The sequence below is a fragment of the Myotis myotis genome, unplaced genomic scaffold (assembly GCF_014108235.1).
Source record: "Myotis myotis isolate mMyoMyo1 unplaced genomic scaffold, mMyoMyo1.p scaffold_m19_p_12, whole genome shotgun sequence".
Lineage (NCBI taxonomy): Eukaryota > Metazoa > Chordata > Mammalia > Chiroptera > Vespertilionidae > Myotis > Myotis myotis.
Window position 1 is genome coordinate 19,458,842 of NW_023416316.1, and position 23,205 is coordinate 19,482,046.

Sequence of the window (23,205 nt, forward strand, 5' to 3'; positions counted from 1 at the left end):
ACTGGGCCTGGCACATGATGATGCTCTGCAGTGGCAACTAGCACCACCCCTCTCAGCACTGTGGTGACATCTATGGTCTAGCTCTCAGGCTTGGTACCCATGTGACTCTGATAAGTCTGCAGGAACTAAAGTAACAGATTTCAACCTATCTGCTCACAGGCACCGTCTTGGGATTTCCACACTATTCTGTGTTGATCGATGTCGAGAACAACTCTAAATCACATACATGTCTGTCTGTAATTACATATACTTTCAACAAGCTTCATTTTGAAGATAATTATAGACTAAGAAGAAGTTGGAAAAATAGTACAAAAATTCCATGAGACCTTCCCCCGTGTCCCCTGTAAACACATGACTAAATGAAAACTACTGGTTTTGTCAAAGCCAACGGCAAGGAGGTTAAGGGGAGGCCATGCTGAGGACTGAGAGAGAGGGGGCCCCAGGATTCGTCTCGAAGCCTCCCCCACTCACAGCCTCGGCAGATGAGCCCGCCGCAGCAATGGCAAATCAGCGTCCCATTGGGAGTTCACTGACGTTCCCTGAGAGCTCTGGTGTCATCCGTCTTGCCATTGGCTGGTCCTTATACTAAGACCCCAAGACACCCCTTCTCCTTGTTAAAAACAAATCACCACTCTACATTGTTAATAAACACATCAACCGCAGCGAGACAGAAAATGCCTGTTTCCCGTGGAGTTTCTACAGCTGGGGACAGTTTACAGACACGGCCCCCGACAGGGTTCTCGGGTCCGTCTGTTCTGCTCCTGAACTAAGGCATCGTTCCTTCTGCTATTCCCACAGCACCCCCTGCCTTCCCGTCTCCCCACGGACGCGCTGGCTGCCACCGGGCCCGCAGGGCGGGCGGGACTCACCTCTGTCCTCGGCCTTGCCCATGTCCTCCTCCTTGTCCTCGTCCTCGCTGCTGGAGCTCTCCAGCTTGCCCTTCATCTGCTCCAGCTGGTCCAGGTTGACCCGTCCGACCAGCTCGAAGTTCCGGCTCACCTGAAAGAGGCCAAGCGCACAATGGGAGAGGCCGCGGGAGGGCGGGGGCCATCTCTCCAGCACCCTTGCCCCGCCTGTCTTTGGAACCAGGACCAAACGACACCAGTGTTTGGTCCCACATCCCACGTGTTTAATGGGACTGTCGACATCCGGCCCCCCTTACTGAACTTGGTAAGAGAAGTGAGCTACCGTCGGCCAGAAAGCACAAGTATCATGAAGCTTGGCGAGTGGAGGTGGTGGCCAGCCAACAGTTTTTTCTTTGTCAATCCTCACCGGAGGACATTTTTTCCAGTGATTTTCAGACAGAGTGTAAGGGAGGGAAGAGGTGGGGGGGGGGGGGACATCGAAGGGAGAGAGAGACACATATTGATTAGGATTAGTTGCCTCCCGCCCTGCCAGGGATCAAATCCACGACTCTTCTGTCCTCGGGCTGGCGCTCTAACCACTGAGTCCCCGGCCAGGGCTGGGAAACCCTTTTTAGTTGAATTCAAAGCGGTGACTTTTGTAAACCACCCAGTTCTCCTGGAGGCGAAGAGGCTCTAAGTATCTAGAGAACCGGCGGTGACAGTCGCAGCCTCTTCCCCACGGTCCTGCCACCTGCAGGGCTGCAGGCTGTCCCAGTGCAGGCCCGGCGACAGTGATTTGATTCCTAACTCACACGCTGACCAGGAGCCACAGGTTAGCACAGGACTCAGGTCAACACACAGCCATGGGCTACCCCTGTGGCAGGCGCTGGGCTCCCCCGTTGGAGGGAGGGACGGGGGCGGGATCCAGCGAGAAGGAGACCCAGTCTGGCCCCCAGAGGCTCACAGTGTACCAGGTAGTTGGGGAGGGCAGACAGACATCATTCGCTAGATTCCAAGGCAGACGCCCACAGCTGCTACACAGAGAGGGTAAGGAGGACGAGGAGAGGGAGGATTTACAAGACAATCCCAAATGTGTCCCCTGGACCAGACCGGAACACAGATCCCCTGAGCACCAGATGCCGGGCAGATGGGAACATCACCGTCAACTGTGCCAAATGCGAGAGAGACTCGCAGCGTCAGGGCCAACGCGCGGTCCTCCGACAGGCTCGACATCGTCCCGACCACGTTCTGTAGGAGGGAGCATTTAAGAGGAGGAAGAGCCCTCGGGATAAAAGCTCTTTTGAAACCAGAGGAACAATACATGGACCTAACACCACGAGGAACCCGGGAAGGCAGTCACTTTGAAAACAACGAGACACGAGGGCGGAAGAGCGGTCTGCGTCCGTCTCAATGCTCAACACTCGAGGACGCAGGCTCTTCTTCTCACTAAGAAAGTTGTAAAGATTAACAGACAAAAGTGAGGAGGAGGAGGAGGAAGCTGGACTCAGAATCTTGATGTCTCCTGCCACCCGTCTAATAAGAGTTCACAGCAACAGTCTCAAAGGCACTTTTGCTTGTGGCACCTTCCTAACCAGGGGTTTATCCACCAGGCCTCACTCCCACAGGCCTATGGGAAGCTTCACAAATTCATTTTTACAACATGAAGGGGGAGGGGGGAGGGCACAGGAGCAAGAGCTCTGAAGTCAGCCAGACCTAAATTCAAGTCCAGGGTTTGCCGTCACTCAGACGCTGGGCAAGTTATTCACCATACACGTCCTCCTGTATAAACGGGGGGTCGGCACACTACCCGAAGCACACCGTTCCCCCAAATGCCGCTTCCTGCCCCTTGCAGGGAATGTGGTCTTTTCCAATTTTGGCTTTTGGAAAAGGCGTATGGTAAGCATTGTAAATGCATATTCATGAAGTTATGTTTAGCCACAAAGTCTGTATTTTAACCCAATAGCATTTATGACAAATATCTGAATAGAAGTTTGCTAGGTTGCCAGTTTTTAAGGAAAAGGAGGCAAGGTTCCAATCTGCCTAATTTTGAACTATGTGTAAAGAAACATCTTTTAAATGACTAGTACTTAAAAGGCAGCCTTTTCTGGCCACCTTCAGGCAAGCCACCTGTGTGTGTAAGGGACATGAGGGGTGGCAAGATGCCAAGAAACAAAAATAGTGAAACCGAGACTGGCCAAAAGGAAATCCCGTATTGTTTAATCCAGGAAGTCTTCATTGATTCCTTCATTCACTGGACAAGGACTTCCTGAGGGCCTACTGTGTGTCAGGCCCTGCACCAGGTACCAGAGCCCTGCTTCCCAAGGGCTCCGGTGACAGACCTGTCACCAAACCGAATGTCCCTTTTTGCTTTCCCGCCTCCCTCTTTCTTTTCCCTTCACTGGGAAACTGTTAACATTTTGGATTCTGCACGATTTTGAAAGAGTGCAAGACATTTTCCTGGTCTGATATTCATCTGAGGCTGCCCCAGGATTCAGCTGTCCTGAAGATTTCTAAAATCTCTCCTAGGCAATTAAAAGATTTAAAAGGAAAAACATTTTTGTTATGTAATTACAAGATTTTTTAAAAAAACAAACACTCTTGATCGTGTTGGGGTTCTAACTCTAAGTCCCCCGGTCAGCCAGCCAATATTCATCTTACTGCACAAGACTCCTCGCTGCATTTCTGAGCCCATCTCTCACCTGGATTAATGCCACGTCCTCCCTCCTGTCATCCATTCTCACTCCTCTTGCATCTAATCTCTGGTGCCTTCTGAGTGATTTTTAAAAAATTTAAATCTGTTCATGTCAGTCTCCGCTTGCCCTGAGGATACAATCCTCATTTCTTACTGAGACTTGTGTGGCGGGCGATCAGCGTACCCCGGCCTGCCCTCTCCCGGCTCTGCCTCCCCTTTGCTCCCATGGCCCTGAACTCGCTGAGCTTCCTGGGATCTGCCACGCTCTTGGCCCTGTCGCCCGCCCCACCCCCCCTTTGCCCGTGCCATTTCCCGTTTGGAATTCCAGCCTGTCCCCTTCACGCGGCGACTTCTGTCTTCCAGCCTCGCTTCAGTGTCGAACTCCTCCTTGGTTAAATACCCTCGGCTCTGCACTCCCACAGCACCCTACCCTCGCCTTAGGTAACTCATCCCCTCAGTAATTAATTGTTTATGGCCTTCACACTGCCCCCCTCCGCCTCCCACCCAAACTGCTAACTCCTGGGGAACCTCTGCCTCCGACTCCCAGCGGGATCTCACCGGCCAGGCCTGGCATACATATCCTCTGTATCAGTGGCATTCTTACTCACTATATAACGTTTCATTAGGGGATATGTTAGAGTTTACTGTTCCCATGTGAGTTTACCTTTGGCTTTTCTGGCTTGTCACTATTAAAAGTGCAGTAATAGACCTTATGGTATGTAATCCTTTCTTTCCTGTTTAGCTTTAATTTTATAGGCTAAATTTGCTGAGGCGAAATCACAGGGTCAAAAATCAAAGAGTTTGGACTTTATTGAAATTCCAATATATGTGTAAGTTGGTTTCTGGAATGAGCATCCCTGTCACGTCTGGACCAGAGACTGGAGGGTATCTGACCACCTTTCTAACGGTACGGAGGACAATGAGGGAAAGCCACCTTTTTCTCTGGAGATGATGGTAATTTATTACCTGTTTTCCAAAAGGCCCACAACGGAGGGAGAAAAAGAAGCATAAGAGTTTAACATTTAGGAGCCTTTTGAAGGCAAAAGCCACACATGGCTTTGAAGGGTGGATTGTTCAAATACATAATCACTCAGACTATAAAACTATATGCAGCCTTGGCCAGTGTGGCTCAGTTGGTTGGAGCATCGTCCCGTACACCAAAGCGTGGAGGGTTCAATTCCCGGTCAGGGCACATACGCACGCTGCAGGTTCAATTCTGGTTGGGGCGTGTACTGGCGGCAACCAATAGATGTTTCTCTCCCCCCCCCCCCCCCCCGCCTCTCTCTCATCAATGAAAGGCATATCCTCAGGTGAGGGTTAAACAAAACTACACGCAGATCCTTATATCCTGTGAAAGTTATTTGTGAATGCCCCAAACCCCAAAGTCCCCTGTGAAGGCCACTAACCCAGAGTCGTGGTGAAGTCTGCCATCCAACAGGAATGTGAGATAAGGGGCACCGACCAGCAAATGCTTTCCCCTGAAAGTTAACCTTGCACCGATGACCCTGCCAACCCTTCCACGCTCGCGCTGAGCGTCCAAGCGTCACAACCACATTTGTCCCTGCTTGTTGGTCCTTAGCCTCTCGGCCGACGGCTTAGGTCCGCCCCCAGCATAGGAAAGGAATTCCGTACTGAGGCTTACTTCTCCAGGAGAGCACCCCGTGATGTACAACTATTACCAAGGTGAGCATGCATTTTCATAGGGTGCTAGGTGGGCAAACCCAGTCTTACAGGGAAAACTGAGAGACACCTGTTAACGGAAAAGCGCAACTGGACACCCGTCTGCAGATCGCTTAGCAGACGCGAAGTGGGGCAGCCGGTGGCGAGGAAAAATCCGCCTAACGTTCCCAGAGTTTCCTCCCGCTGACGCAACATCTGTACCTTCAGAAAGGGACACCCAGCCAGGGTGTTCGCGTCACCGAACACTCCATGTCCGTGCTAAGAAGGAAGGCCAAAGGGAACGTTTTATTTCCAGAGAACGTGACACCGGAGAACACGGGAAAACTGCCTCCCCCATCACAAGCCGAGGACGTGTCGCGCGCGCAGATTTCCAAGGACTCGCGGGCAGGCTGGCCGTCTTCGGGGAGGGCCAGGTGGGCACGTGTCTTAGGCTTTCAGGGCCCCACAGTCTCTGTCGCAACCACGCGACTGCTGTGCTCAACACCGAAATCCAAATTTTATGTCATTTCACATGTCACGAAATACTACTCTTGATTTTTTTCCAGCCGTTTAAAATGTCAAAACCCCTGTTAGCTGGCAGGCCACATAAAACCAGGTGGCGGCCGGATCTGGTCCAGGGCCAGAGTCTGCCACCCTGATTACAAGAGCCAGGGGTTTAGCAGCAGACCACGGCGCCACCTGAGACGTCAGAATGGGGAGGAGGGAGAGAAAGCAGTGGGAGAAAGCTTCAGCAGGGCAGCGTCCCCCCAGTTCCTCACAGGAAGATGGCCAGGGGTGCGGGTCAAAATCTTACATTCCCAGGTAAGAGCATTTCCATCAGAGCGCTCGTAAAGCTTCTAGAAGGACGTTCTCAGGTTCCTTGGGAGGCGCGCTGGGCCAGCACATCTGCCCCCTGTTTTATGGGTAACTTTATCAAGCACTTAACATACTGGGCTGCGTTCTTTATTTAGCTTTCTATGCTCAGTGCGGAGTACAAGGTCAGCCGTGTGGTTGACACTCAGTAAATGTTATTTCAATTTGCCAGTAACATAAACACTCATGGTAGACCGTAAAGCATAGAGAAGTTCATAATATTGCCTTAAGATGTGCGTCCCCACGATATAAATACGTTTGCTAATGAGAGAATAAAATTGGACGTTTTCTAAAAGATTTTGATTCAATTCCAACCAAACAGCTATTACGCGCTAAAAATTAATCCAGTAATTTTCTATGTATCATTTAACGCCTATAACCACTCTGCAAGATATGCGTTACCTTCCGTGTTTGTAGATGAGGAAAACAGAACACAAGACAAGTGCGTGCTAAAGCCAGGGTTAGCGCTCACATCGTCAGGTGATAAAGCGCCCACTTCCCCATTATAGTGCCAATCCTCTGGAGACATGTAAAATTATTTACCAAATAGTCAACGTGACCCAACAGGCGGAATACAAGGAAGAGAAAGTACTGTGCCGACAATGCTCTGTTGCAAAACTAGAGGGGACAGAGGAGTAGAATCTTTTGGGACTTTTTCTTCAGAAGAAAATGCTTTCTAAGAACAATAAGGATAAAGATGGTCAATTTCCAGTAAGGGTATGGAGCACAGAAGTCAAGAAGGCAACTGCTTGCTTTTGCAATCACTGGGTCAGAATCAGAAAACATGCTTTCCTGCCAGACCCATCTTAGCAAAGCAGACAGCATCAACTTGTGTTGAGAATCTCGGCATAACTCCGGTCCCAAGTTCTCCAGAGAGCCGAGTGCAAGGATCATTAAGAACGTCAGACCGCTCTGCTGTTGGCCAGTGGAGCCCTGGCCAGTCTCCCGGGCTGGAACTCAGAGGCAAAGATGCTGATGCTGCCGCCACGTTCTGCTTCTTGGAACAAACGGAACACTTAACATTTCCTACTTGAAGAGTGATTTCATTGATTGATTGAGCAAACGGCTACTGGAGCCTTTACAGCATGCAGGGCACTAGATCAGACTTGGGAAGGAAAGAGAGGTAAGTAACGGGGTTTCCGACTTAAGAACAGTGCATCCAATGGCAAGACAGGGACTTGCTGAGAGTCAAGGGCAAGGTCAAGCAGCATGAACTAAAGGCCTTTATAGAGGAAGAAGGAAAGTCCTATGGACGCCTGGAAGCAGGAGCAATTACTTCTGATGGGAGAGGTTAGTGGATAGTTTCGAAGGAGATAGAGAACGTGGAACATCTGCTTGGGAAATTTCATCTCAGGTTCTGCCTGGCAAGTCTCTCTGAAAAATGGCCTCGCCTCCTTTTCATCTACTGAATTCCCTCTTCCAAAGTATATGAAGAAACGGGTCTAGAACTGATAAATCAAGAAGCAAGACTAACATGAGGGAAAACAGAGCTGGAATGACCTAATCTTCTAGAGGAAACTTTAGGTTGCAGAAATCCTTGGGGCTTGTAAAACTAAAGTTGCTAGTCCTATATAATAAAAGGGTAATATGCAAATTGACCCTAACAGCAGAACAACTGGGAATGACTGGTCACTATGACACACACTGACCACCAGGGGGCAGACACTCAATGCAGGAGCTGCCCCCTGGTGGTCAGTGCACTCCCACAGGGGGAGCTCTGCTCAGCCACAAGCCAGGCTGCCAGCTGCCAGTACAGTGGTGGTGGTGGGAACCTCTCCCACCCCCTCAGCAGCGCTAAGGATGCGCGACTGCAGCTTAGGCCTGCTTCCCGCTGGCAAGTGGACATCCCCTGAGGGCTCCCAGGCTGCCAGAGGGATGTCTGACTGCCAGCTTAGGCCCAATCCCGCCCCCATCACCCCCCCCCCCCGGGGAGTGGGCCTAAGCCAGCAGGTGGACATCCCCTGAGGGGTCCCAGACTGCAAGAGGGCACAGGCCGGGCTGAAGGACGTCCCCTCGCCACGAGTGCACAAATTTTTGTGCACCGGGCCTTTAGTAATAAAATAAAATAAAGAAGTGGCCAAATGTGTGTTTATGATCTGGCATTGGGCAAGGTGCTTCTTTTGTTTTGTTTCTTCTCTCATTTCCTTTGCTGGAAACAAACAAATGCTCTATATGACTTTTTTTTTTTTGCCACTGTGGATTTCACTGGTCCAGAAAGCTGAACAGTTTTATTGGAATCACTAAACTGCTGGTGATTCCTCCTGAGCTTAGTGTTCTGCTGCTTTTGCCAAACTGGCGAAAAGGAAGAGATACGAGTTCCTTAGAGTTCAGCCGCCTGAGGCTCCATTTGTATAAAAAAATTAAAAACATTTCAAAGTAAATTAAATTAGTGACTGTGTATTGCCTGAATAGACTATCCTTCTAAATTTAATATACCGAACATGACAATTTTATGAGCAAACTAAGTTAGAGATAATATATTTTTATGTTCCTTAAAGTAGCAAAGAGACTTCAGAACCATAAAGAACACTAACAAGGTATTGAATAGAGTTAAACTTTCTTTAAAAAATGTGTTTTGTGGTTTTTTTTTTTTAAATGAGAGCGCAAGGATTGTGGGTTGGTTTTTGTTTTGTTTTGTTTTTTCATGACTTCAAGTTTCCTGGAGACGTTACGTTTTAACTTTCACCAGCATTGCTAATAAATGGCACTGTAGATATAGGACTTCATTGAGTGTGAGTGTGTGTGTGTGTGTGTGTGTGTGTGTGTGTGTGTTGGCGGGGGGGGGGGGATGGAGGGAGGGAGAATGGAGGGGTTGAAATAATAGAATAATCTTTTAGGAAATCTAGTGAGATCAAAAAATGACAGGAAGTGGAGGATGAAAAAAAAAAAGTAAAGATACTGCACTGCTTACTTTAGACTCCAAGATAGTCCAAGTGCTTCCCTGTCCGCCAGCACAGAGAGAAAGGTCTGGGAGACCAGGTTCTAGGCCACCTGGAAAATGAGTGCTGGCTGTCCCCCTTGGCTTCCGGGGACAAACATGACAGTGTCAGTCTGGCCACTTTAGAATTGGTTCTTAAAAGGCAGGCTGCATTTAATGCCTCTCCGTCCTGCTGTAACCAGTGTTTGGTCCCATGAACCATACAGTCTTTACAGACATTCCAGGCAGAACGGACAACTCCAGTTTTCCATGTCCAGTTCTATGTCATCAAACCCTGTGGCTGAAAATACATCCTACAGTGTCTTTTAGTTTCCTCTGTGGATTCTGTCCATCACATGACATCAGCTAAAGCTACTCGTGGAACACGGAGTCTTAAAGCTGAGGAAAAAGAAGCAAACCTTAGCTTAGAACCTATTGCAAAGTCTCCTGCACATTTCTATTTTGGGCAGTTTACACATTAACCTGGATCTCGGGCATCTTGCAGACTTATCTGTCCAGGATCGACTTTATGAAAGCGGCAGGAAATTAACATTTATTGAGAGCCTGTTATGTGCTAGGTCCTGGGAAACGTGTATCTTTTAGGTGTTGAGTTCTGCTTTCCTTACTATAAAATTCATCTATTATATATTTTTTAAAATCACCTATTTTAAATGAACAGTTCAACGGGTTTCAGTGTTCATGCACTTGTGCATCCTTCAACACAATCTGTTTAAGACCCCTCCTATCACTCTAAGAAGTTCCCTCACACCCTCTGCAAGGAATCCCTGCACCCTAACTCCAGCCCCAGCCAACCTCTGATCTGTTTCATCTCTAGTTTTGCCTTTACTGGAAATTTCATATAAGTGGTGTCATACAATCTGAAGTCTTTTGTGTCTGGCTTTTGTACACTTAACATGGTATTTTCAAGAATTATCGACACTGTTGCATGTGTCCATCACTCATTTATTTTTATTGATAATCAGTATAATTCTACTGTGTGGATATATGTATGTGTCACATTTTATCAGTCAGCTTTATGTGGGAGACTTGCAGGATCAGGTGATAAGTGTATGTTTAGCTTTTCAACAAATGCTCCAAATGCTCCCACAAGTGGATGTGCCATTTTATACTCCAAACAGCCCTGGGTGAGATTATCTTTGTCATTTTAAATCAGTTATCTTCTTACTACTGAGTTGTAAAGGTTCTTTATATTTTTTAGTTAAAGTCCTTTGTTCCGTAACTACTTTGCAAATATTTGCTTCCCATCTGTTGCTTGCTTTTTCATTTTCTTAATGGTGTCTTCTGAAGAACAAAAATTTAATTTTGATGACATCTAATTTATTGATTTTTTTCTTTTGCTGTCCAGAACTTTTGTATTGTATCTAAGAAAATGTTCCCTAACCAAAGGGAAATTTTCTACTCTTTTTCTATAAGTTTTATACTTTTAGCCCCTTCGTTGAGGTTCACAATACATTTTGCTTTAATTTTTGTGTTGGAAGTGACGTTAAGGGTCAATGCTCATTATTTTGCATATGCAAGTCCAACTGTTCCAGCACTTTTTGTTGAAAAACTCTCTCTTCCTTATTGCCTTAGCACTGGGATGCAAATCAATTGACTGCATATCTGAGGATTTATTTCTTCGGCACCACTGATCTCGACATCTATCCTTATGCCAAAACCACATGCTCTTGGTTACTGTAGCTTTACAGTAAGTTTTGGCATTAAGAAGAACGAGTTCTCCAACTTTGTTCTTCCTCCACGCTGTTGAGGCTATTCTAGGTCCTTTGCATTTCCATATACATTTTATTCTCAGTTTATCAATTTCTACCAAAGGACAAAGCCTACTGAGATTTTGACAGAGAGTACATTGAATATGCAGATCAATTTGGGAAGAATTGCCAATATTGAATCTAGTCCATGAATATGGTATATATTGCATTAACTTAGTTCTTTTATTTCTCTCACTGATATTTTGTAGTTTTCATTGTACAGCTTTCACAGGTCTTGTGTTAAAATTTATTAAGAATTTTATTCTTTTTGATGTATTAGCAATGAAAATGACCTGTTTAAAATTTCATTTTCAGATTTTCCATCATCAGCATATAGAAATATCATCTATTTTTATTGATTGACCTTATATCTTGCAACTTTGCTAAACTCATTAATATTCTAGTAACTTTTAAGTGGATTACTTAGGATTTTCTACCTACAAAGATCACATTGTCTGTGAACAAAAACATTTTATTTTTCTTTCCAATTCTTATGCCTTTAATTTCTTGTTCTTGTCTTATGGTCCTTGACTTCTGTACCTAATTATTAGCAAACGTCTCTTCAGTACACTGTACGCTCCTACACTCATTTCATGAATGCTGAAATCAGATTTTTGTATATCCTTCACCCTAACAAATGACTGTTTTTAATAGTGCATAAATGCCTGCCAGTCAAAAATTCTATTTCAGCAGCAGTGCTATCTTTGTTTATAAAATAGTGTTTGGATAATTATTTAAAACATGTGAACTGCATTTTGCACTTATCATTTAGAAAAGAAGGAACAGAAATGGGAAAAAGATAGTGCTGCCATCAGTAATAAGCAGGAGTCTCATAAACTTAATGGCAATTGAGACAAAGATGAAAATCATTAGCCGTGTGAAAGCAGCAATTCTGTGGCATCAATTAGGTGTTCGGCGGACTTAATAAGCTGGTCAACCACAAGAAAGAATAAAACTAAAGAACATAACTTGGCAACTGAACATGTAACATCAAAGTCGTGTCTGAAATGCAAGGTCTAATCAGTGATTTTATACACGTTAGGTCTTCGGGAACGTAACTGCTTTTGTGACACATACAACCATTGTTCTACTTGAACACAAATCAGTTCACAGATACACTGAAGAACACAGTGGATCTCAAAATGTGGGAAATACCAGGACTTCCTTTAATCTTACAAAACCTGCCGAGAAGGGTGTCACGATTCCCATTGAGAAATCACAAACCAGACACAGAAATGAAGTCACTTGCTGAAGTTATAGTCAATCGTGGAGACAAGACTCAAACCCAGGTCTGTTTGGCTCCAAATGCTCTAAACGAGGCCTGTTTTCCTGAGCAACCCAGTTCCCTGGTGCAGATGCCCGAGCCCGGCCTTGCTTGCTTGCGCAGGAAGCTTCTGGTTGCACATCTGCATGGCTTCTAACCCCGGGACCCCCCAGTGACTCACAGGCTACCCTGCAACAACTAGGGAAGAATGATCATCCTGACTTGCTCTAACCTAAAACTACCAGCCTGAAGTTTGAACACAATCTATACTAATAAAAGGGTAATATGCTAATTAGACCAGATAGACCAGACGTCTTCTGGACGTCCTTCCAGACAAAGCCACGGTGGCGGGGGCAGAGGCAGAGGTGGTTAGGGGCAATCAGTCTGCAGACAGGCAGAAGCAGTTAGGGGTGATATGGCAGGCAGGCAGGTGAGCAGTTAGGAGCCAGCAGTCCCGGATTGTGAGAGGGATGTCTGACTGCCGGTTTAGGCCCAATCCTGCAGTCGGACATCCCCCAAGGGGTCCCAGATTGGAGAGGATGTAGGTCGGGCTGAGGGACAACCCCCCTCCTGTGCACAAATTTTGTGCACCGGGCCACTAGTTAATAAGAAATAAAAAGATGTGAGGTGGTTACATAAATAAGATACATGGACATACATATGAGAGCTGGGTTTGAAATCAGTGAGGGATTTTCTGTTGAGTTTGGGGGCAGAGATGCCCAGGAAGTTGGACTAAGAAAGGATATTAAAGTTTTTAAGTGGGGTAACTCAGGCTTTCTCTGCTTTCATGTTTGGGCAGACGCATTAGAAAATGAATGCAGAAAAGTTACCATAACAATCATTAAACTGTGGCTGGGCGATAAAGTTCAGCCTTCTCTCTCAACACCACCACCCCCCACCCCCCAGGAAAATTCTAACCCTTGGATGCAGGTGACTCAGACCGAAGTCTTTACTGTAGGGTGGTTGTGCAAGGCCAGGAGAGAGGCTCGGGCTGTATTTCCACAGAGAGGACACGGAGCAGGAGAGAAGGAAGCAATAGCGCAAGCGCTTCTCCTGGTGCCCTAAGAACACACTCGCTAGAGGTTGTGGATTTCTTGGTTAATTAGAAAGCCTTTCAACAGGCTCTTTCCAGAAACAAATACAAATCACAGTGCCCCCTGCACTCGGCAACACACGAAGCCAGAAACAATCGTCTCCATCCCTGAGGTGAAAAGCTAAGCCCCGTGAGAAGTGAGGAGGCTGTGCTACATCACGGTGCCCCCTGAGTAGCAGCCCTTTTGAAAGAGATCCCCCTTCACACCTTTTATTTTACTTCCTGCGTGAACCTGGTCATCGATCCCACTCCCCAAATAGCACACGCATCTTACAGCCCGTCTAGTGTTTACACGTGAAGTGGGATGCCCTGGGAAAAGCTTCGTAGTTAGCACAATATTAGAAACAGCCTACACAACCGAGGGACACGGGCAGAGGAGGGGCCTGCAACTATGGGTTCACAGCCTGTCACCCATTTGTAAATAAAGTTTTATTAGAACATGCCCATGCCCATTCCTGGAGGTCTTCTTCTAAGGTGGCTTTCTTGTTACAAGGGCAGAGTTGCCACAGAGATGGTCTGGCCCACAAAGTCTAAAATAAGTACTATGTGGCCCTTTGCAGGAAATGTTGGTCAGCCTTTGAGATAATATGTTTAAAATAATATGGAAAAATACCCATGTTAAAATGTTAAATAAATAAATAAAAAAAGGTAAATCAGCGGTTTCAACCAGTGTGCTGCAAGAATTTTTAAAACATGCAATACCCGACTACTCAGTCAGGGCACTGACCTCTTTTCCCTTAGATTGTCAAATAAAAAATGACAGCAGCCAACGTAAGAGCCAACTGGTGTGAATGAATCAAAGTTATACCTTTTTTTGTCAGATTGGCAAAAAATATATTTTTTGGTGTTCCGCAGAATTTTAGTAATTAGTTTATGGGTGCCACAAGATGAAAAAGGCTGAAAATAGCTGATGAAAATCAAAGGAAAGTGGGCCTAAGAGAGACCAAAGTGTTAAGCAGTTGGATTTGGGTGGTAGCCTTACGGGTGATTTTTCTTACTCCATCTATAATGACCTTACACGTCTGCTATGATAGGAAAAACCGAACCTCAATGCAAACACGGTTTCAGCTCGCGTCTGCCTCGCACGCAGCGGGTGTGACTACTTTCAGCAGCCCCGCCCGGCTGGGCCACGCACGGTGCGCTGAGGGTGGGAGGCGGCAGTCCCGGCAAGTACCTTATGCTCGTCCCGAAGGTGGCCGTCCAGTTCCTCCGTGTGCTTGGCCTCGTAGTAGCAGAGCTGGCACTTGTAGGGTTTCAGTTCATTGTGCTTTTCTATGTGCTGCTGGAGGCTCTCGTCACTGGAGCAGGTGAAGGTGCACTTGTCGCAGCGGAAGACCACTCCCTGCAGGTACTTGGACAGCTTGGACCGGCACACCTCGATGGGGACCACGCGCTCTTCTGTGGGGACAGGGTGAATGGGAAGATGGGGATCGTTACTGGCGGCAAGCAGACCTTCTTCCTTCGGAACATGAGCGGGAACTCACCCCTTCAATTAGCTACCTCTGACGACTTTCAGTCCGTGAACCACACGCACAAACTGCCCCCTCCCCGCCATCGTCCGAACAAACGTGTTCCTTGACACAAATCGGTGTTTCTGAGACCGAAAGCTCTCTGTGTATTACTATCCAGAATGATCTACAGGCAGGGGTGGGCAGGCTCGATGGTGCCTGGCAGGTTCGGAATGGAGGTGAGGGAAGGAGGGGCGAGGGATGGGAAGTGGCGGCCGTTTCTACCAACATTACTGACGATCAACAGCCACCAATTCCTACTTCTCCCGTGTGATGTGGGTGGACTTGCCGACGTCTTTAAGGGGGCAGGGCACCGACATTCCCCGAGCACCTCTGTGCCCCCACCGTGCGCCTTCCTAGCAACTCATCCAGACTCAAGTTACTCCCATTTCCCACAAATGAGTAAGGTGAGGGACAGAGCCCTCAGGGAACTTCAAAACCCACAGACACTGACATCGGCCACGCTGCCGACCTGCGAACCCATGACGGCATCGTCTCCAATCCCATTCCTGTTCCCCTTCCTACATGTTCTCCAGGGGGCAGTTCTCCTTTCCCAGAAACCGAGGGAATGTCTAGTCTAACATCAAATCTGAAAACAAGCCCGTGCACTTTCATTCACTGAAACTCCAACTCCCGCTGTGAAGCGCTCGCAAATGGCAAGGCTGCGGGCAACCTGCGGGCGGAGGGGGTGGCGGCGTGGGAGACGCAGAGGATTTGTGCCTTTTCAATCCCTGATCTGACTGTCACGGGGGGTGGGGAGGGGGTGGATAAAATAAAAGAAGAGGATTTGGGTGCTTTCCCCGGGAACATCCAAACGTTGCAGGGCTGGGAACGCGTGCGTGCCTGTTTACGTTGCACTCCCTCGCCCTCGTGTTTAACTGCTCAAATTAAATTTCACACCAGTCTGCCCAGAGCATCGGCACACGCGCCAGAAACCCATGCCTGGGATAAAATTAAAATCTGTGCTATTTATGCAAGGATCAAATATAGCTCGCGTTTCACGCTGTCTGGATTTCAGAAGGCTGGCTGTAGGTTTACAAATGGACGCACACAACATATACTTACATTATTTAGAAACAGCGATGTATTATTAAGTCAAGAAAGCGCGATTTATCCTCAGAGCCACTGAGCAGCGCGGTTCCCCGAGCGAGCGTCAGTATCTGGTGCGCCGGCGGGACGCACGGGGGAGCCCTCCCTTTGCTGTTGGGGTGTGTTGGGCGCCCGGGGAGAGTCCCCCCACCCTGTGCTATGCCTGAGTCTCAACCATCACATCCTCACTGCAGGGCAAGCACTGCCTTGGGAGCCGTGAGTGCAGCGACTAATTGGCCAGCAAAGGAGCTGGGCAGGGGGAGCTGGGAGGGGGGCCTGCGACTCCCTGGAGCTCTATGCACGTGTCGTTTTCCCGAAGCAAAGAGTCAGCCGCTCATTTAGAAATGTAAGTGTTTATAAACCGAAGGGCGGCAGACAGCTAAGAAACACATGATCACCATGCAATCCACACATTTTCCTAGAAGGGCAAATGTTTACCAGCCTTCCAACCATTCAGCTCCACGGTTTGGTGTAAAGGAAGGAGGAAACGCTTTGGCGTAAACCAGGAGCCTTACGAGAGCCCATCCGACCATGCGTGGCTCCTCTAACAAGCTTCTCACGAGTAACAGGCCTGACATGTTGGGGGCCAGTAATTCCTCGTCGTAGGGGCTGTCCTGTGCATCGCAGGATGGTGATTGGCATGCCTGGCCCTGACCCACAGGACGCCAGCAGCACCCCCTCCTCCCCACGTGTGACAACCCAGAGTGCTCCCCAAGGAGGCAGGGTGGACCCTGGTTGAGAACACTGCTCTAGGCACCAGGCCAAGCACTAGCGCCAGCTGCTCTGGGTTCGACGTGAGTGGCCATGTACCATGAGCAAGCTGGTGCCCACAGCAGGAGACGGGGTGCAGCTGAACCAGGGGCACCAGCACACGGAGGGCATGCTTCCACTTGGGGTCACAGGCAGTGCTGATGCGGGCTTTTCTGGCACCTTCCTCGAGACTGCATCCCCCTTGCTCTCTTTGCGTTTGTTCCTGACTTATATTCTGTCATTTCTTCCACTTCATCTTTGGGCTCTGGCCTGTGCCGTGACCCTGGTCTGTCGGCCTCAGTGGATGGTTAAGTTTTCCACAGAACCATGTCCAACACCTTGAAGATGTCGCCCAGGCCCCATCCAGGCTCCACTTCTCCCCCGTAAAGCATCGGTCCTTTCCAGCGCTTTTTTATGGGTCTCCGTTTGAAGTCCTCGACCACTCCGGTTCGTTTCTTCGCAGCGTCGTCTCGCTCTGTGTGCCTAAGTGGATTTTACACAGTCCTGAGCACCCGGAACAACGCCGTGGAGTTTAAATAACGGTGATTCAGGAGAACGACCGCTACGATTTATGAAGTGCTCCCGCGTTCCGAGTGCGGTAGGCACTCTACCCCACAGCGACTGCTCATTCTCTTACCACTCTGCGGAGTCCGTTTTATTATCTTCGGTGTGTGGACGGGGAACCTGAGAACCGACCTGTTCGCTCCCCCCTCCAAGTCCCTCCCCTGGTTCAGTCCCAGTTGTGACCCGGGAGCCCAGGCCTCCTCCTGACCTTGGCCAGGGCCCTCCTCCTTCAGCCCCAAGCACAGGGAACATCCCATCCGCATGCAGCCAACTCATAAGCCTCTCATCCCTAATCGTGTAAAAAGGCAAACGCCGTCGACGTCTAAGGCAGCCACTTCTACCTGAATTTCCTTCAAACATCCTCTGGATTTGCCAGAAGGTAAGTTCCCCGCTTACTTATCCTGGGAAAGGTGGGGCTTCCCACTTCCAAACTGTGACGTGACCAACCACGTCCGCCCAAGGCTCTCCGTTATATGGACTTCCACTAGCGCTACTTTTAGAAAACTGTTAGCTTTTTCTTTCGAAAAAACATAGCTAACATGACCAAGATTAAAAAGCACAAACAGGAGAGATTCTGAAAGGCGGGCCACGAGCGACGGCGTTTTCTGAATGAGGTTATTCATTCCTGAGGCGAGTGGAGGACAGAGTGAGAGGCGGGACCGTTTCTAGGTGTGGACGGAGCCCGTCTTGGCTGCAGAAGCTCGGTGCTCGGGGCTTTTTTTCTGTGGGGGCAGCGACAACTGTGGGCCTTGCTTGACTTCACACCTCTCCAAATTACCCTGGGTAAGAAATCAGGGCCTGAATCACACTCATTGTGACTCAGCTTCCAGCGCTGGCTGCGAAAATATTATGACTTCAGCGGTCCAACTACAAGATAGATGGCGTCTCGCATCTCCTACTCGCGTCTGGTGCTGCAGCTGGACAGGCCCCGAGAGGCTGACCCGAGAGACACGCACGTGGAGGCGCGTGGGCGCCGGGGGCCGCGGGACCGGGAGGTGCTCCGTGGACAAGCCTGCGGAGCTGCCGCTGCAAAGTGCGGTCACTTCTGCTCCAAACGGCGAACACCACCTCCCTGCGGAGCCAGCATCCCCGAGTAAAAACCCTTCCTGAAAGGCAGACCACATGCGCCTGGGTTTCCTCCCACACATGCCAAGCCCAAGGGAAGCAGGGAGAGGCTTGGAAGTCATCCGCCCCAACAAACTCCAGGCGCAAACCATCACATGCAGTGCTCAGACCAAAGACCCACCCATCACGCCCTCGCCACCAAAAAGCAACAAGGGTGAGTCCTAGAAAGCTGTTAGGAATATAACAAAAGTCTCTTTAAAAGACCACCCCCTGCACTGGCCAGCGTGGCTCAGTAGTTAGAGCACAGGTCTAGGTCCATAGACCAAAGGGTTTCGAGTTTGATTCCCGGTCAAGGGCACGTACCTGGGTGGCAGGTTTGCTCCCCGCCCTGGTCAGGGTGTGTTCAGGAGGCAACCAATGCATGTGTCTCTCTCACATTGATGGCTCTCTCTCTCTCTCTCCCCCTTCCTTCCCTCCCCTTCCTTCCCTCCCCTTCCCCTTCCCTAACAATCTCTCTCTAAGAAAGCAAGAGAAAAATATCAGGTGAGGATTAACAACAACAACATCATCCCCTAACATAACCATATCAAGACACATAAACATAAGCACAATAACTACTGGTGAGACATTATTAAGTTTCGATGTGAGCCAGGTCACCACCCTCAAGCCAGAGAGAGCTGGAGACCGCACCTCTAATTTGAACAGGCAAACACATTTGATGGGGATGGAAGGGAACATGTAATTTCGCTGAATAAGATGAAAGATTGGCCATCTCACTGTACATTTTTTTTTCCCTCAAGAAAAATGACACTGATCAGAAAAATTAGGGGAGATCAGTTCTGGTCCAAAGAGACAGCCACCTACAAGTTTTGGTTAAATTCATTATCTGTCTAGGGGGTACTGGGGTTACAGGCTGGGAAACAAAAACTTTATGCTCACATGCCAACTGGAGAGCAGTGTCGGCAAATTACACAGCTCCATAATTATAATGCAAATATTTGGCAAAAAACCCCACACACCCCTGTGTTTCATCCCATAATTCAATCTGTCCACTGCAGGTGCCCAAGGTACATATAGGCAGAGCTACGCATGAGATATCCTGCTTCCAATGACCATAAATTCAATGGACATAGACTCATGAACCTTTGTTCATTGTCGCTCCTCCCATGAAAGTTCAAGTTCCCTCAGTGCACAGGCCTTTGCCTGACTCGCCATGGCTGTAGCCCAAGAACTTAACACAAGACTAGCACCTTGTGAGCGTTCAGTAAACGGCACAGAGGGACCCACACAGGGAAGAAGGCCTGTGCAGACGGAGGCGGAGACTGGCATGATGCAGCTAGAGGCAGGGGATGCCAGGAGCCACCAGAAGCCAGAGCCAATGAAGGGATCCTTTAGAGCAGCGGTCACCAACCTTTCGGACCTCATGGATCACCAGTGATCCGCTGACCACCAGCTGGCGACCGCTGCTTTAGCCTGCAGGGAGAGCAGGGCCCTGGGAAACCTCCATTTCAGACTTCCAGGCTCCAGAATGGTGAGAGAAACTTGTTGTTGCTTTAAGTCGCCCCGGAAAGGAACAGACCTCGCCTGAAGTCTGCCCTACCTCCTGAAGTGTTATCATGGCTGTTTGAAAGCCACCTGCTCCACCTTTCGGGACCCTGAACAGAAGCCCATCGGCCACTGTGAATCTCCCAAGACACCTGTCGCTCCCTACCTTATCCTTACCCACGCACACCTCACCTCCTCGAGGAAGGCAGGCGCTGGGTCTTACAGACGCCATCGCACCCAAAGAGCCCGGCTCAGCGGGGCCTGTAACCAGCAAATAACGAACGCCTGCCGGATGCACGAGTGAGCAGTACGCTCTCTCCTGCCACAGCCAACACAAACCGGGAGCATTTCTCATTCAGGTTTCCCGGGAGCGAAACAGATTCTCTTTTCCTTTCCTCCCTATTTAAACACACCCATTTGTCTGGGCGAAAAGCTACGGGAAGTTCGATTCTGGGAGCAGTTGTTCTGTCTCAGGACCAGTTCAGCAGTTGTTTTTCTTGCCTTTCATCGCAAGTGTTTTAATTCACTGAGGCCTCAGAAAGACGTCTTAGTCTTAACACAGGCCCCAGAGACCAAAGATGTTTACTCATCCAGGGAGCCAGGGGGGGAATGGTGCAGAGCGCGCCCCATCTTGTGCCGAGATCAGCCCCACTCTCAGCCTCACTCGGCAAGGCAGACACCCAACCATCTCTCGACTTGTCAAGACCAGCCTCCCACTGAGCTGCATTCTGAGTTGGGATGGCCAACCGCGTCCCCCATTAGCATTTAATCTCTGGCATTTCATTTCGCTCTGCGCTCCCTCCCTTATCTGGCTCCGTGTCCCCCTTCCTTGCGTTCTCAGCGCAGGGAGGGAAGGTCACGGAGCTCATCAGGATCGTAGCTCTGACCCTGCCCGGCGGCAGCAGGGAAGGAGGGAGTCAGCCGCAGAGGTGAGGTCTCCCCGTTCCTGTTTGCTCGGCAGCAGCCCTACCCAGGGCCCCTCCCAAGCTCTGAGGGGGCACAGAGCCTCCGCCACACATGGGCCCAGGGACCAGAGGCCAGGTGACCGAGGCGGAACCCCAGGCGGGACCCCTCGGACTTCCTGCCTAAATGTTCCCGCGCTGCTTCTCCCAGCTTGCAGGGCGCCACTTGTCTGATTCAAACTTAGTAGGAAAAGAAACGGATTCCCCCAAATACTCCATTTTTTTTAAGTATAGTTGACCCATATTAGTTACACTAGTTTTAGGTGTACGATATAGTGATTCACCATTTTTATACCTTGCACTCTGATCACCCCACTAACTCCAGTAATCAATCATCTGTCATCATGCAAACTTATCACAATATTGACCACATTCCCCTCCCCTTTCCCCCCATTCCCCCATCCCTGAACAGAAACCTAACACTTTATCCTGGAAAAGGAGAAATTTCTTATTAAAATCCCTAGAATGCCACCCGTGCCCCTGCCACCGTGAGAGGGCTCCCTCTGCCGCCCGTGCCCCTGCCACCGTGAGAGGGCTCCCTCTGCCGCCCGTGCCCCCTCCCCCGCCCCGAGAAAGCCGAGTTGGGAGGTTACCTCGGTGCAGCACGATGTGGTCGATCATGTTGCGCTTGTATTTGGTGTGATAGAGGCAGAGGGGACAGCGCAGGTCTTTGGGGCCCTCCTCCGGAACAGCCGAGTGCCCGGCTTCCACGTGCATGGTAAAAGCAGATCTGGGGGAGAGGCGGGAGACAGGCAGGCGATCAGTGTGACAAGGGACCGGTTCACTCGCGTGCGCACCCCCTGCTGGCGAGCTGGCCACAGGCTTCCCGTGCGATGCCCTTGCTTGGGGGCCCAAACCACTGCCGTCGGTCATGGTTGCTCACCAGGAGCTCCTGGGTCGCCCACCCAACAACGGACCACGGTCGCACAGTCGTCTCCTTCCTGGGAATTTTGCCACTTGGCTGGATTCAAGCTTAGTATAAAAGGAAATGGATTCCCCTAAATACTTTTTTTTTTTAAAGTATAGTTGATAGATATTAGTTATACTAGTTTTAGGTGTACCATATAGTGATTCAACATTTTTTTATACCTTATAATATGACCGCCCCACTAATTCTAGTAATTATCTGTCACTACGCAAACTTACAGTATTGTTGACTAGATCCCCCTCCCCCTTTCACCCATCCCCCCCACCCCTCTGGTTTCTGTTTCTATGAGTCTACCTAACACTTTATTCTGGAAAGTGAGAAATTATTGAAATCATTACAACAAAATCCCTACGAGAACGCATTTCTCATCACGCTTGGAAAGAGAGGGACTACTTTAAAGATGGGTGATTGATCACCTGCCTCATGACTCTTCACAGGTGAGGGGGCGGGCAAGTCGGTGGGGAAGCAAGACCTCACCAATTGGTAAATTACACTCAGAGCCGGGGTTCAGCCTGAGATGGGAGAGTACTGCTGCCTCCCCTTCAGCCTTCTCAAAAGCTCACAATTTTTTAAAAATACATTTTTTAATTGATTTCAGAGAGGAAGGGAGAGGGAGACAGAAACATCAGTGATAAGAGAGAATCATTGATCGCCTGCCTCCTGCACACCTCCTACTGGGAATCGAGCCGGCAACCCAGGCATGTGCCCTGACAGGGAATTGAACAGTGACCTCTTGGTTCATAGGTCAATGATCAACCACTGGGAGAAAGTTCACAATTTACAAAGCCTTAATAAGACATTTAATCTCATAAGAATGGATGAAACCAAGAGCTGAATGGGTGGTCCTCTTCTAATTAAGCCGAGTGCTTCCCCTGGGGAAAGGTGCACACCTGTGGGTGGGCCCGTGTCACCTGGGCCCTGTGGCCTCCTCTCAGTTCTGAGGTCACACGCATATTTCTCTGGAACACACCAAACCGAGTGAAGAGTCAGAGATACAGCACTTTCCCATCAAGACCGGGCAACCGGGGGCTGCTGCAGGAGAGACCGGCTGTTCTCGCAGGAAGCCCTCTCGCCAGCCCCTCCGTGTGGGGTCTGTAGTCAGGACTGCGGCGGCCTGAGGCTCAGGTCCCGACTGCACCAGGGGCAGATAGTAACAGCCTTACATCTGCAACATGATTACTTTCAGCTTTTTAAATTCATGTTTACTTTGTGCCAGGCACTTCGGATGTATGGGTTCATTTACTCCTAAGAGCGCGGTGCGGGAGGTACTATTATTATCTTTATTTTACAGATAAGGAGCCAGAGACACAGAGAGGCTGAGTGATTTGTCCAAAGTCACACAGCCAAAAAAGAGCAAAGCTGGGATTCAAACCCAGGCAGTCACGGCTCCGCATTCTACACTCACCCACACGGTATCTCCTGGGAGGACATGACCTCACAGGAGTTTATTTTAAATGACAGGCAGCACCCCATTCTTTGAGCGCATGGGTGCTGTCCCTCACAGGAGCAAAGCTGCCTTTGGATGGTCTTTTTCTAGACTGGAACTCTCTCTCTACGGTTGCTCAAGTTTAGGCTTCACAGTGCCGGGGTCTTGATTCTCTGGGGTTTCTAAATAACGTGATCTTGAGAAGTAAGACTTTCCTACCAGGGCAGCAGGGAAGTCACTATTGCCCAATGTTCTC

At 49.2% G+C, this 23,205-nt stretch overlaps 1 protein-coding gene across 5 annotated transcripts in view; it reads right to left on the minus strand.

Moving 5' to 3' along the window:
• ZNF462 (zinc finger protein 462) overlaps positions 1-23,205 on the minus strand; it is a 140,780-nt gene that overhangs the window by 7,540 nt on the left and 110,035 nt on the right. For all 5 annotated transcript variants that reach the window (XM_036330117.1, XM_036330116.1, XM_036330113.1 and 2 more), the window contains 3 exons: positions 21,189-21,325; positions 14,287-14,510; positions 870-999 (listed from right to left, as the gene is read on the minus strand). In XM_036330117.1, the coding sequence (XP_036186010.1) occupies positions 870-999; positions 14,287-14,510; positions 21,189-21,325 (491 nt within the window). The remainder of the gene's footprint in view (positions 1-869; positions 1,000-14,286; positions 14,511-21,188; positions 21,326-23,205) is intronic.